Raw genomic sequence first — 15,547 nt, forward strand, 5'->3', positions numbered from 1 at the left:
TACTGTAGACCAGAATAGCCACTTTGATGGCACACAATGATCAACATTCAGGTTAAATGCTATACAATAATCTCTTGGTGTCCATAGGAGATTGATTCCAGGTCTGCCCTACCCCTAGCACTCTGCATGGGTTCCCAAATCCATGGATGCTCAGATCCTTCATAAAATGGCCTGTTATTTGCATGTAACCTGCACACTTCTTCCATGCACTTCAAATCATCTCTAGATTACTTATACCTCATACTACATATGGCTCTGTAACCATGTGTTAAACTGCATTGTGTAGGGGAATGGTAAGAAAAAAGTCTGTATATTTTAATTACAGGTGCAGTATTTTCCCCTGATATTTTCAATACATTGTTAGTAGAATCAGTGGATATGGAACCCAGAAAGACAGACTGTGAGCTCTGCCTTTTGGTGCATGAGTGTGTACAGCAGTTTAGTATGCAGACAGAGTATCAGTTTTAACATAATTGTCACACTATTTGATGTTTAACATGTTACAGATTTAGTAACTTTTTAAAAAGATTTTTATTTATATTATTTGAAAGAGTTAGGACTTCCATTGCTGTTTGACTCCCAAATTGGCTGCGATGGCCAAAGCTGTGCAGATCTGAAGCCAGGAGCCAGAAGCTTCTTCTGGGTCTCCCACATGGGTGCAGGAGCCCAAGGACTTGGGCTATCTTCTTCACAGTCCATAGCAGAGAGCTGGATCAGAAGTGGAGTAGCCAGGACTCGAACCGGTGCCCATATGAGATGCCGACACTGCAGGCGGCACCCTTTACCTGCTGCACCACACGGCGGCCCCACAGATACAGTAATTTGAAACAGAAATTTGTAACTCCAAAAATAAGTTACAAAAACTTGAAGTTAGTTTCCGAAGAAAACTACTTTATTCAGAAATCTGTGACATTCAGAATCATTATGTATAGAGTTAGTGAATTTTGGAGCCAGATTATCTGGTTTTAAATAATGGTGGGTAGCCATGCATGGGCAAGTTACTTAATCTGTGCTGTTTTTCACCCATTTTTGTATATAATAATGATGTGTATTTTGTGATAATCAAAATAAGTTAATACATATAAAGTACTTAGAACAGTTTCTAGTGCATAGCAAGTATTCAGTAAATACCAGCTGTTGCTGTTACTTATGTTACTGCTCTAACATTCACTCCTTTCAACAAATTTTTAATATTTACTTTGTTCCTGGAGTTGTTCTAGTGCTTGAATTCAGAAAAAAATTTATAGGGCATATACTAGGATATAATCCATACATACTTTATTTTCAAAATTTAATAAATATTAATAGACATATTTTTCCTTTAAAGATTTATTTACTTATTTGAAAGGCAGAGTTACACAGAGGGAAGGAGAGGCAGAGAGAGAGAGGGAGGGAGGGAGGGGGTCTTCTATCTACTGGTTCACTCCCCAACTGGCTGCAATGGCCGGAGCTGCACCTATCTGAAGCCAGGAGACAGGAGCTTCCTCCAGGTCTTCCCATATGGGTGCAGGGGCCCAAGCACTTGGGCCATCTTCTACTGCTTTCCCAGGCCACAGCAGAGAGCTGGATCGGAAGTAGAGCAGCCTGGACCTGAACCAGCGCCCATAGGGATGCCGGCAGTGTAGGTGGCGGCTTTTCCTGCTATGCCACAGCACCAGCTCTGACATAATTTTTTAGGAAGAATTGGTGGGGAGGAGCTTTCGTTAAGCTGAGGCATGTACATAACATTCCAGGTGAAGCATCAGATGCACAGGGAATGGCTTGGCCCAGGATGACACGTGGAAGCAACCAGGTGTGCCTGTAGTGTTATTCATAAACAGAAAGGGTAGCCTGCCTGGAAGGCAGACAGGAAGCAAATTATGCCTATGGGTCTTGTGGTTAAAAAAAAGGTGAGGAATCACTTAATTCTGCTTATCTGCTGATGTGGAAAGAGAACACTGGTGTCCTGATGAGGGTCATGCTAATTAGTGATAGAATGGTAGCTAAAAGCCCAGTGTGCTGCACACACATTTTTAAAAAGGTTTCTCCGTACAAAAGATCATGCCCAGAATTCTGCGAATTCTTACCAAGGAAATTCATCTGTGTAAGGATGTGAAGCAGTAGATCTCAGCCTGCCTCGGTATGCTCCGATCACCATCTCCTCTTCCAAGGTTACCCTTATCTTGACACTTAGACCATGGATTAGTTTTGCATTTTTGAATGGAAACATGTTTTTTAGCCTTTTTCTCCATCTGATTCTGTTACTCAGCATCAGTCTGTGGGATTCACATTTTACTGTGTGTATAGTAGTTGGCTCATTCTTGTTATTTTGTAATATTGTGTGAAGACACCAGATTTCCAGCTTTATATTCCATTAAAATTCACAAAAAGAGACAACGGTGTGTGAGTGCTTGAGATGAAAATTAGATTCTCATCTATGTGTGTGTGTGTGTGTGTGTGTGTGTGTGTGTGTATATATATATATGTTAATCTTGCTTATCCTAGTCCCTATTTTTAAAACCAATTGAAGGTTATTTGTGGAAATTTCTCTCTGATAGCTTGTGCATATACCCTCGATTGTTACTTTAAAAATAGATTGCCTGATTAAAACCAAAGCTTAGATAAACAGGGATTGCCGGGGTTGTCCCCTTGAAAAGCTGGTGTTAATTGTAACAGAAGTAACTTGGGTAAACCTGTCCCATGTTGCCAGGTATCATTGAGCTTCTGGCTTTATGAAATATTTTCTGGGCATGTTTCTCGTGGACTAAGGGTATTTACTGTCTGACTGGGTCAAATAGTCATCATTTCTGCTTTTAAAAATTAAGTCTCTTTAAATAGTTGATTTCTTAGTTTGATGGATGTCATTTTCATGTTTGTTTAATCCAGTGTTTTTCTCTCCTCCCCCTTCTTGGAATATTGCAGATGATGTTGCACCATATTTTAAAACGGAGCCAGGTCTACCCCAGATTCACCTGGAAGGAAATCGCCTCGTTCTCACTTGCCTTGCAGAAGGGAGCTGGCCTTTGGAATTCAAGTGGATGCACAATGACAGTGAGCTCACCACCTACAGCAACGAATACAAGTAATTGATGGCTTGAAAATAAGATTGCATTTCAGAGTGCTGTGTTCAGAATATTTGCCTGATTGGCCATGATCACACAAAGGGAGAAAATATGTGGTTGCATTTCTAATGCATTGAGGATTAAAGGACCAGATTTGAGCATATAATTGGAATGTGATTTACTCTTCTGATATGAATTGTGTTTACACCTAGGAAGTCAATCATTAGATTTGTTAAAATAAGTCCATTAGTGACACTCCTAAACAAAATAACTGTTCTCACAGAGGCGTGCTTCTTCAGTGTAACGTGATCCATTTATGTTCTTGTGGCAGGAGCCCCCACCCACAAGTGTTACCCCTATCTAGCATAAATATATATTCAGAGCTCTTTAGTTTGGTAGCTTTTGGAGGTCTGAGTAGTCAACAAAACTTTGGTTTCCAGTTGGGGTGGGGAAGTGTGGAACCCTGTGAGAATGGGCATGGGCAGAGCCTGTGTGGTCAGTACAGAACGCCAAGGATGTACAAAACCGTGCTGTGTGCCCGATGCTGTGCCGTGGCATTGCAGGTATGAACATGGTGAGGAGAAGTGAGCATGGGGTGGGGACAGAGCACAAGGCTGGGATTGGTCAGGGCTAGGGGTCATCGGCAGTGTGAAGTCCCAAGAAGCAGCAGCGGCATTGCCCGTGGAGCCTCAGCACGCCTACAGCCTGAGTCTTTCTGCTTTGTAGGGATTATCTGTTGGGTGCTGCAGTGCTGAGTGGGACGGGGGGCTGGCGGAGCACGCGCAGTCTGCAGATATCAGCAACGCTGTGCTGTTACTTAAATGAACTGAGGAAGTGTTGCTGTCTGAAGGGACAGCCAGTTCAGTGTCAGGAGTGGTCTGTCCACCCTCTCTCGGTCCCCCAGAGGTGGTGATGGTGTGACCCTTGAAATATGTTCACCTTGCACTCGCTGTGTGTGTGTGTGTGTGTGCGCGCATGCACATGCATGCATGTCTGCCTGCAAGAGTTCATCCAAAAGCCCTGCTTCCCAGCATCTCTAAACCAGCAGAGGCTTGGCCGCCTGGTCTGCTGCCCAACACAGGGGCAGCGCTGAGCACCGCTGCCTTGGCAGAGGCCTGGGTATGCTGCTGTCCTCAGCACCCTTAGGTTACGCCCCTCCTCATCACACCACAATCTTTGCTCATTCCCGTTGCCCAGTCACCTCTAAGGTAGAGTTTGTGACTTCCTATCACATCAGGCCCCTTCTCTCGTTGCATCTGCTTTTGTGGGAGCCCTTCACCGTAGTTCAGAGCTCTCTGAAATCCAATGGTGCTAGATTGGAATCCCAGCGGCACTGCTGTAAGCTTTGTTTGCATGACCTTGGAGCCTGCACTGTCGGCAGTACTGGTCATCACACCCCCACTGTGAGCGCTGGCGGGTTCTGATGCATGTGAGACAGCACTGTTGTACGGGATCATCTTATGACATGATAAGGATTGCTTTGGAGGAATGGCAGAAGGAAAACCCAAAACAGTACACTTAGAAATGAGAGCCATGTGTAATTAATGTGCTTTTGAGGCAGTTGACTTGAGTTCAAGTACTTGCTCTTTAATTTATCATATGTATGTAGACAAGTTTAACATTTAGATCTTACTCTTATCTGTAAGATCAGTAATAAAATCCACCTCACAAGATTCTCATAAAAGATTTTTGTATCTCAGGAAGAAAAGATCAGAGTTTGAAAAGAATCCAAATTATTCTTCCTAATAACAAGAACTAGTGATGTAGCAAATTTGTTACTGTGGTCTTCAAACTGGGGTATGTGCTTGCATAGTGTGTTTATTTTCCGAGATGGAGCTGCCCGAGAATATGCCTTTGGTCAGGCACTGTGGAACGTCCTTTTCTGACCCCTTTGATGACTTCTTGACTAAAGAAAGGCATGACTCTGGGGCTGGTGATTGGTGTAGTAGATTAAGCCTCTACATGTGGCACCAGCATCCCATATGGATGCTGTTTCTAGTCCCAGCTGCTCCAGTTCCAATCCAGCTCCCCACTAATGGCCTGGGAAAGCAGTGGAGGATAGCCAAAGTGCTTGGGCCCCTGCACACATGTGTGAAAGTGGGAGGGAGCTCCAAGCTCCTAACTTCAGATCAGCCATCCAGTTCCCACTGTTGTGGCCATTAGGGAAGTGAACAGCAGGTGGAAGACCTTTCTCTCTCTCTCCTTCTGTAACTCTGCCTCTCAAATAAACAAATAACTACATTTTTATATCTCTTTGTGTGTGTATGAAAGGCATGACTCTTCCCTATTTTAGTCTCTCTGAGGAACTGTGCAAGAGTAAATAAATAAATTGAAAGATATAGCTGTTAAAGAATTCCTTTTTTAAAATAGGTAATATGGGCATCTAAATTATCGTGTTATTTGCATTCCACTGGATACATTTAAGCCTATTTTAAAATTTTATTTCAGACCCAGAGAGAAAAACAGATAATCCACCCAAAAGTTCACAACCCAAGGAAGTCAGTCTAGGATGCCCAGGTGGATGGCAAGGACCCAGCTATTTCTGTTACCACTGCCTCCTGGGGTGCACTAGTAGGAAGTTGAATCGAGAACTAAGCTAGGATACTAACTCAGATTCTGACTCCAGATGTGGGTGTCTCAATCTGCATTAACTGTAGGCCAAGTTGCCGTCCTGCAATAGTTATTTAATCATAGTTGTGATACAGTTTTATTTTTAAAGCCAGTTGTGATGCGGTTTTGGTGTCAACCTTAAAAATTCATGAAGAGCTGAAACTCCCTTTGCCTTGCTCCTGCCTCTAGCGGATTTACTTGTTCACTTCAGACACCCGTGGTTAATCTACAAGGTGAAAAAACATTGTTGGTTATATTGAAGCAAGACTGGGGGGAGTGACTTGTCACGTATGGGCTGTTAAAATAAGGTAGACACTTCACAACTCCCGACAGAGAGCACGATAAGAAGAAATGGGCTATTCTGAAGCCGGAGTGGTTTGGGGCAGGTGTGATGAGTTATGCTCTGTTTGCTGAGGGTTTCAGACACTGAGATGGGTTATCAAGAACCCATTGTGTTTTGTCATCATTTTTGTCAAGATATGAAACCTGCCTAAAAATCTCATGCTATTTTTCAAATTACTCTTTCACCTACTTTCTTCCAATGAGCACCTTCAGCTGTCATGCGTTAACCTTCAAGAGACCTTTCTACGTTTCCAATCGAAAAATATGAATACTTTATGAAAATGATAGCTGTTCCCTACCTGGAAGTGAGTCTGTCCCCCGTCCCCACCCGTCGTGGTGTCAGGGAAATGGTGTAACCTGAAAAAAGCAAATAATAGAAGTTTGCCTTTTCCAGTTTTGTCTAAAAATAGCATTTTATTCACCATGTTACACAAAGTGCAGTGAGTTTAAGATGGATTTCATAGTGATACTCACCGTTGCATTTAGCACAGGTAAATACATTGGCAAAAGAATGGTAGCTAAGTAATTAAGCCACGTGAGCTTGGGTCTCTTAGGAGCATTTGTACCTATTTCATCCTGAAAACATTTAGTATAAATTATTTTCTTCTTTGAGATTAAAAAATCTGTTGTAATAATAATCAAAGTGTGTGTACCTGTGTGGGTGACATGAGTACATATGCCAAGAATTTCTTAGGATTGGGTTCAGTGTTCATTGTTACAACAAGTAGAAATATTTTGATGCTCTAAACCAAACCACTGAAAATCTTACAGTTCTATTATGAGATCTGTCTGTGGTTCACTTTCCCTGACAGCAAAACAATAGCGATTTGATGGATGTTTGTACATTTTTTTATTTCAGTAAAAATAGGAATGGTTAAGGGAAAAGTTATTTTTCTTATGTTTTATAAAAAGGCAAAGAAATTCACAACATCAATAAAAAATATTAAATACGTGGGAATAACTTAAATGAGCAGAAACTACTTGAAGTGAAGAACAAATCCTCACTGAGATACAAAAGTGGATCCTAGATAGGAAAGCTATGCATTGTAAAACTGTCAATTTTTTGTAATTATACTTTAACCTAATATGCATTTTAATAAGCCTAATTTTTTTTTTTTGACAGGCAGAGTGGAAGGGCGGTTCCCCCTGGCCACTTTCCCCACTTCCACAGGGGAGCGGCACACCGCCGGCCGGCTCTCTCGGGGGCTGCACAGGTGTTCCCCTTAGATGTTCCCCTTAGATGTTCCTGGTGCATGCCGTCTCTCTCCTCCTTTATAGTCCTCCTCCGCCAATCCTAACTCGGCTGCCCACACGCCGAGTACGCTGCTCTCCTCCAATCAGGAGCAAGTCCTACAGTTTATTGGCTGAACTGGAGGCAGCTGTGCAGAAGCTGTTTTCTTCTCTCCCAGCGCCATATTGTGGGAGAGCAGATGCATAGAATAAGTCTTAATTCCAGTAACTTAGTCTAGTCCGAGTTGCTCCCCACAATCACCTCTTTCTGAGTAACTAACATTGACTTCTGGAGTCTTTAATAGACATCTGTGCTATCTTATTGGATTTAGATTTCTAACATTTAATAATGTGACATAGCCACATGTTTCTGTTTGCCACACAAAGTTGTGTATTACTTGCCTTTATTTCTAGCTTTGATTTAACTTAATTTTCCACTTGTGGAGTCCTGGCATGATTGTTTCTGGAGATTCTGTGAATCAGAATTGGCATTAGGTCTCTTAAAATTCTTATTGGAGATGGTTTGGATTTAGATTTTTTAATTCATCTCCCTTCATTATTTTATAAAATTAATTTTTATTTGTTTTAAAGGCAGAATGACACATAGAGAGAGAGCATGTTATCTTTTGTCTTCTGGTTCACTCCCAAAAAGCCCACTACAGCCAAGGCTGAGTCAGGATGAAGCCAAGAGCCTGGAACTGCATCTGGGTCTCTCACTACATTGGCTGACACCTGCTACTTCCCAGGATGTACTTCAGCAGGAAGCTGGATTGGAAGCACAAAGGAGACTCGAGTCCAGGCCCTCCAGTATGGGAAGCAGGTGTCTGTGCCAAAAACGCACCTGGTTCTTGGTTCTCTTTTCCTTTTTCTTCTCCTTATGCCCATGCCCCTCCCCCATGTATGGCCACAACCCCGCTGTGGCTAGGGCCATCGTGGGAAGGGCCTGGTTCACATCCAGAGTTACCACCACTGCACTTGTTGGTTCTTTTCTCTGGGGATCATCATGGAATCTAAGTGAAGAATTTTAACCACAGTGACTAAACTGATTTATAATATGACTCACTGTTTTTTTTTTTGTTGTTTTTTTTTTTGTTTGTTTGTTTGTTTTTTTTTTTTTTTTTTAAAAAGCTTGTTTATTTGAAAGGCAGAGCCAGAGAGAGAGAGAGAAGCAAAGACAGATCTTCCTCCTGCTGGATCATTCCCCAGATGGAATGGCCAGGGCTAAGTCAGGCTGAAGCCAGTCTCCCACATGGGTGGCAGGGGCACAAGCATTTGGGCCATCTTCTGTGGGGAGCAACTCGGACTAGACTAAGTTACTGGAATTAAGACTTATTCTGTGCATCTGCTCTCCCACAATATGGCGCTGGGAGAGGAGGAAACAGCTTCTACACAGCTGCTTCCAGTTCAACCAATAAACAGCAGGACCTGCTCCTGATTGGAGGAGAGCAGCGTGCTCAGCGTGTGGGTAGCAGAGTTGGGATTGGTGGAAGAGGACTATAAAGGAGGAGAGAGACAACATGCACGAGGAACATCTAAAAGGAACATCTATCTGAAGGAACACCTGAGCAGCCCCCGAGAGAGCCGGCCGGCGGTGTGCCGCTCCCCCGCGGAAGTGGGGAAAGTGGCAGGGGGAACCGCCCTTCCATGGAGGTGGAAGGGACAGCAGCCCACCCGGGAAGAACCAGCAGCAAACCCGGGAAGGGCCAAGCAGACAAAAGAACAGTGCAGGGTCCAGTGTCGTTCCTCCGCGAATGGGGGAGCGACAATCTTCCGTTGTCTTCCCAGGTGCATTAGCAGTAAGCTGGATTGGAAGTGCAGCAGCTGGGGCCAGTGTTGTGGCACAGCGGGTTAACCTCCTGGCCTGAAGCACCAGCATCCCATATGGGTGCTGGTGTGAGTCCCGGCTGCTCCACTTCCTATTCAGCTCTCTGCTATGGCCTGGGAAAGCAGTAAGAAGATGGCCCAAGTCCTTGGGCCCCTGTACCCACGTAGGAGACCCGGAAGAAGCTCCTGGCTCCTTGGCTGCGGATTGGGCGCAGCTCTGGCCATTTGGGGAGAGGGAAGACCTCTCTCTCTCTCTGTCTGCTTCTCCTCTCTTTGTGTAACTCTGACTTTCCAATAAAAAAATTAAAATCTTAAAAAAAGGAAGTGCAGCAGCTGAGACTCAAACTGGTGCCCATATGGGATGCCAGCAGTGTCCCAGGCAGCAGCTTAGCTTGCTGTACCAGAGCACCAGCCCCTGAACTTATTGTTGACAGATTCTTACCAAATAAACAAGTGGAAGCTTTTAAACTTGTTCTTAATTCATTTATGCTTATATTAGATTCTTAGAATTTATGCCTCTTTTCCATTATATCTTGAGATATATATTTTTGACTGTAGAAGCTATTTGCGCTTGTACTTTTTTTTAAAAAAAGATTACTTATTTGAAAGAGTTACACAGAGAGAGGAAAGGAAGAGAGAATGAGAGAGAGAGAGAAGTCTTCCATCCGATAGTTCACTCCCCAATTGGCCGCAACGGCCGGAGCTGCGCCGATCCGAAGCCAGGAGCCAGGAACTTCCTCTGGGTCTCCCGTGTGGGTGCAGAGGCCCAAGCACTTGGGCCATCTTTGACTGCTTTCCCAGGCCACAGCAGAGAGCTGGATCGGAAGCGGAGCAGCCAGGTCTCGAATCAGCGCCCGTATGGGACGCCGGCACCCCAGGCCAGGGTGTTAACCCACTGCACACAGCGCCGGCCCCTGTCCTTGCACTTTGATCATTGATATGATGGTTCTCAGGTTTTTAATGTCCACAGAGAACATAATATTATAAAGAAGCAAACAGACGAGGAGTAAGGATTTTAACCCTAAGAAAATGTCCCTTTTCCCAAGTGTTTTCTGAAATTCCATTCTTGAGAGAATATTTAGTGCTCACCATAGGTTCCACTGTGGTGTTCTGTCTTCAGTAAACTGGTATTTTACCTTTTCTGCCCTGGTTTGAGAAGGAAAGGTAGGAATTAATGTAGAATGAATAATACCCAAACCATTTTCTATGATAGGGGAAATCATATAAACCAGGATCCCAGAAGAGAACATCCCCATAAAAACTCTTGAGTTTCTTTAGTTTAACTTTTCTAACTGTTAGTAAAGTTTAAATGTAGTAATTCAAGATGTGGTGTCAGCAAGGAGACTGTGGAAACTTAGTTTCTAGTCAGTCCTAGAGGCTGTCTATTCCACCTGGTTATATTCCTGAAATAGCATCTATAATTCCATAGACCCTTAGCCTGTTTTCACAGTAACCTGTTTGTTGCCCTTTTTAATTTGAAATAAAATTAGAAATAAATTAAATGCTGATTAAACTATCTTTGCAGATATATCCATTGGATGATTTGCGTTTTAGCATACTGCTGATTTGAACTGCAGACTGATGACTTTTACTCCCTTGAAAGAATAAGAATCATAACCTTGAGCTTGCCCAGGTCCTAGAACCCTGAGTAAGCTTTTCACACCTTCAGGACTGTGCATCTAACTCTCATCAGATTGAGTTTGGAGTTATCATTTCGTTATTTTACTTGAGGAAAGATGCAGCTATATAGTCATTCCACTTTGGATTACTCAGTTTTTAAAAACCTCAAATAGTTGGGGCTGGCGCTGTGACATGGCAGATAAAGCTGCCGCCTGAGGTGCCGGCATCCCATGTGGGTGCTGGTTCGAGTACCAGCTGCTCCATTTCTGATCCAGCTCTCTGCTGTGGCCTGGGAAAGCAGTAGAAGATGGCTCAATTCCTTGCAACCCTGCACCCACGTGGGAGACCCAGAGGAAGCTCCTGGATCCTGGCTTCGGATCAATGTAGCTCCAACCCTTGGGGCCAGTTAGGGAGTGAACCAGCAAATGGAGGGTCTCTCTCTCTGTGTCTCTTTCTCTTTTTCTCTCTCTCTCTCTCTCTCTCTGCCTCTGCCTCTCTGTAACTCTGCCTTTCAAATAAATAAGTAAATCTTCTAAAAAAAAAAAGCCTCAAATAGGAACATTACAAAAATGAAGTTGAAAACATTTATCTCATTAAAAAAATTGATGCAATTCCAAGAGTAATATAAATGGCTTGCAGGGTTTTTTATTTATTATTTTGTTAGCCCCCTCCCTCCCCACCCCATTTTTTGTTTGTTAGTTGGTTTTTAACTTTAGGGATAATAGTCTTTGGGCCAATGTATAAAAGCTTATTGTAGAATTTGTTGCTTTTCATGAAAAGTAAGTATTTTCATACCAACATAAAAATGATATTTGGGGCAAATAGTCTTATCTGAAGTGGCACAAAATGGATGTTAACAGATGTCCCTCTCCCCCAAGTTGAGAGAGAGAGAAAAAAATCACATCTAATTTTAATAGAAATTTTTTTCTTGTAGCTTATTGTCCCTGACAATGTTTTACCCCCTGTAGAGGTGAAACAATAAATTTTCTCTTCTGTCCTGGTGGCAAATGTCTCATTACTTTGATGTGTTTATTTAGTCATGCTCAATAGTATCTATTCTAAGTAGTGATTAAAAAAAAAAAAGATTGATTTACTTGAGAGATAGAATTACAGACAGAGAGAGGGAGAGCCAGAGAAGTCTTTCATCCTCTAGTTCATTCCCCAAATGGCCGCAAGGACCAGAGTTGTGCCGATCTGGAGCCAGGAGCCAGGAGCTTCTTCTGGGTCCCCCTCGTAGGTGTAGGAACCCAAGGACTTGGGCCATCTTCTGCTTTCCCAGGCCATAGCAGAGAGCTGGATCAGAAGTAGAGCAGCCGGGTCATGAACCAGCATCCATATGGGATGCCGGCACAGCAGGCAGATACTTAACCTACTACGCCACAGCACCAGCACCTGTAAGTAGTGATTTTGTCATTTTCCAAAGTTTTAGTGGCTCATGTTCAGAAAAACTCCTTATGAGAGTCTAATTTGCCCCAGTTTTTGGAGCTCTTTGTTACCTCATGGTTCTTTATAATTTACTAGGAAGCCAATTTTTTAAGAAGTAAATGGTTCTGTGAGGTGTTAGATTTTTCTGCGATCGTGATGAGTGCCTGCTAACTTTTGAAAGCTTTTGAACCGCAGTTTCTTGGGCGACAGAGTTTTGAAGAGGTCTTGATCCAAAGAAACAGGCTCTTGCTGGAGTGGGTGTTGGGCTGCTGTGAGACTCCCCAGGCAGACTGGAGATTGTGCACAAATTGAGGCGAGGCCACCGGTGCCACAGTCACCCCCTGAGCCAGTCCCCGAGGCTCCTGCCGCCAGCATGAGAGGATGCTGGGTGCCACTTCCTCAACCCTGCCCAAGCTGGCACTGGTCGCCATGTGCCTCTCCTGGCCCAGGGCTTGCCGTTTCCCCACCAGTGCTGCTGGCAAGTGATGTCTCCTACCCTGTTCCTGTGCCCTCCAGCCTAAGTGTGGGCTGAATTAGCTGTGCTCTTTTCTGTAGCTGAGCCCCATGGAGAGGGCTCTGAGAATATTTTTATGTGGTCTTTTTGAAGTTAAATTTGATGTAAGCTCTGTCTCCACCAACGCTTGTGGTATGGAGAATTTTCCAAATAGAGTGAAGTGGTTCCGAGCCTAAATATCCAGTTTCGGCTCCAGGACTAGTCAAGCAACTGTTCATGGACTGGTGTGAACCTAATCCTGCTTTCTAGAGACATTCTGGGGTGGCCCCACTGGCCCATTCAGAATGGCACTTCGCCATGAAGTGCTTTCCCACTTTGCAGAAGTGGGCATGTAAACTCTTAGTTTTATTGGAATTTTGTGTTTGATTTTTAAAAATTTGCTATTCCTGATAATGAATTAGTCCTGGAAAACATTCTGTTAGTCTAGTAGAGTTCTGCCGTAATACAGGGAATATAAACACTCCCTGCTGTGTTGATTTGAAATAGGAGCAGGCATTTACTATATTTTAGTGGCATATGGTACGAAGATTTTATCATACTTTCTTATAAAGAGCCAGGAAACTTTCTCTCCTTAAAAATGTGTGTTTATAAACAATAGACTTAAAGTGAATATTCCCATCTGTTAGGTGAACACAGTTTGTATCAGAATTGCCGTAATAGGTGGAGGGCTTTGCAACTTCTTTGTGTATTTTTTTCCCTGGTGAGACATTAGACTAAAGAGATGGTGCAAAACAGCATATGCCAAATGCTCAGGTTTGTATCTGTTTTCTCTCCCTTACATGAAAGGAGAACTGGCTATTTTTATGCGTTAGTACTAAGTGTTACTCTAGACATGCATAACATGGTAAAGCCCTGTTTAGGACATGGCAAAAGGCAAGAAGTAGCATGAGTAACACCTATGTGATACGGCTTTGCCACAGTAATAGAACTGACCTTGTAGTTCCTCAGACTTGTACTCCGATGGCATGTGCTGCTTTTTTTTTTTTTTTTTTTTTTTTGACAGGCAGAGTGGACAGTGAGAGAGAGAGAAGAGACAGAGAGAAAGGTCTTCCTTTGCCGTTGGTTCACCCTCCAATGGCCGCCAAGGCCGGCGCACCGCGCTGATCCAAAGGCAGGAGCCAGGTGCTTCTCCTGGTCTCCCATGGGGTGCAGGGCTCAAGCACTTGGGCCATCCTCCACTGCACTCTCGGGCCACAGCAGAGAGCTGGCCTGGAAGAGGGGCAACCGGGACAGAATTCGGCGCCCTGAGCAGGACTAGAACCCGGTGTGCCGGCGCCACAAGGCGGAGGATTAGCCTAGTGAGCCGCGGCACCGGCCTTGTGCTGCTTCTTTTCGAAACACTTGTGTTGATTTTGTTTTACTCTATTCTCCAAACTTTGCCTTATTATAACCATAGTATGTAATGATCAAAGCTGTATATCTTTCCTGTTGTGATTTGTAATTTAAATAAATGGCACTGACTTTGTGTTTGGTTTGATATTATGCTTATTGTGCTCAGTAATTAATTTCATTTGAGATGAACCATTTCTCAGAATAAAAATTTTGAAGATTATAACTCAGCAATATTTTTTCTCATGAAAGGTATTATTAATCATGCCATAGGATCTCAAGAAGGTTATCAGAGGGAAAATGAACTTTGATTAATATTTGCTTACTGTTGAATTACCTGTATTGTTTAAATGTTTTATTCACTTGCATTTATGCCTATCAGTCCCTGTTTCAGGTTGACTAATTGGAGATGCTTGAGCAAAAAGACGAGTGGTAGTTGAGGATGCGTGCTTCTCGGTGCACTAAGGGACTGAGCAAATAAAGCAGACCACATGCTTCCTCTTTTATCCAATTTTTTTTCAGATTTTTCTGTACTTTATATAAGTAAAAATTATTTTAAAGCTTTTATTTATTGGGGCCGTCGCTGCAGCATAGTGGGTAAAGCTGCCGCCTATAGTACCAGCATCCCATATAGGTGCCAGTTCAATTCCTGGCTGCTCTACTTCCAATCCATCTCTCAGCTATGACCTGGGAAAGCCATAGAAGATGGCCCAAGTCCTTGGGCCCCTGCACCTTCATAGGAGACCCAGAAGAAGCTCCTGGCTCCTGGCTCCTGGCTTCAGATCGGTACATCTCCGGCCATTGTGGCCAACTGGGGAGTGAACCAGCAGATGTAAGACCCCTCTCTCTCTCTCTCTCTCTGACTCTGCTTCTCTCTCTGTGTAACTATGACTTTCAATGAGTTACCAAGAGAGAATCTTCCATCCACTGGTTCAGTCCCCACATAGCTGCAATGGCCAGATCTGAGCCAGGAGGAAGCTAGGAGCTTCATCTGGACCTCCCATATAGGTGGCGGGGACCTGAGCACTTGGGCCATTAGCAGGGAGCTGAATTGGACGTAGAACAGCCAGGACATGAGCCAGTGCCCATGGGCTATGGGCGTGGCAGGTGCCAGCAGCAGTTTTACCTGCTATGCCACAGTGCTGGTCCCAAGGAAATATTTTTAAATTGTAGATAAGTTTTACCAGAGCATCTTTTCTGTATAGCCATGCTGCATTTTCCTTTTTGGAAAATAGGTTACATTTGAGTGAGCTTTTGTTATCTTATTCTTTCCCAAGGTAGATGCTTTCCCATATGTGAAGAGTATCTGAACCTCAAGTATTAATTTCTTCTCCTCAAATATGATTTTTAAAGGTTTATTTATTTACTTGAGAGGTAGAGTCACAGACAGAGGGAGGGAAAGACAGGTCTTCCATCTACTGGTTTACTCACCAGTTGGCCACAGTGGCTGGAACTGAGCTGATCCGAAGCCAGGAGCCAAGAGCTCCTTCTGGGTCTCCCATGCAGGTGCAGGAGCCTGAGCACTTGAACCATCTTCCACTGCTTCCCAGGCCACAGCAAAGAGCTGGATCAGAAGAGGAGCAGCTGGGACATTAACTGGCACCCATATGGG

General features: G+C 43.7%; 1 protein-coding gene across 2 annotated transcripts in view; it reads left to right on the forward strand.

Moving 5' to 3' along the window:
• SDK1 (sidekick cell adhesion molecule 1) overlaps nucleotides 1–15,547 on the forward strand; it is a 982,790-nt gene that overhangs the window by 391,296 nt on the left and 575,947 nt on the right. For both annotated transcript variants that reach the window (XM_070064289.2, XM_070064294.2), the window contains exon 2: nucleotides 2,902–3,061. In XM_070064289.2, coding sequence (XP_069920390.2) covers nucleotides 2,902–3,061 — 160 coding nt within the window. The remainder of the gene's footprint in view (nucleotides 1–2,901; nucleotides 3,062–15,547) is intronic.

The sequence above is a fragment of the Oryctolagus cuniculus genome, chromosome 19 (genome assembly GCF_051225735.1).
Source record: "Oryctolagus cuniculus isolate XC-2025 breed Fujian yellow rabbit chromosome 19, ASM5122573v1, whole genome shotgun sequence".
NCBI classification, from domain to species: domain Eukaryota; kingdom Metazoa; phylum Chordata; class Mammalia; order Lagomorpha; family Leporidae; genus Oryctolagus; species Oryctolagus cuniculus.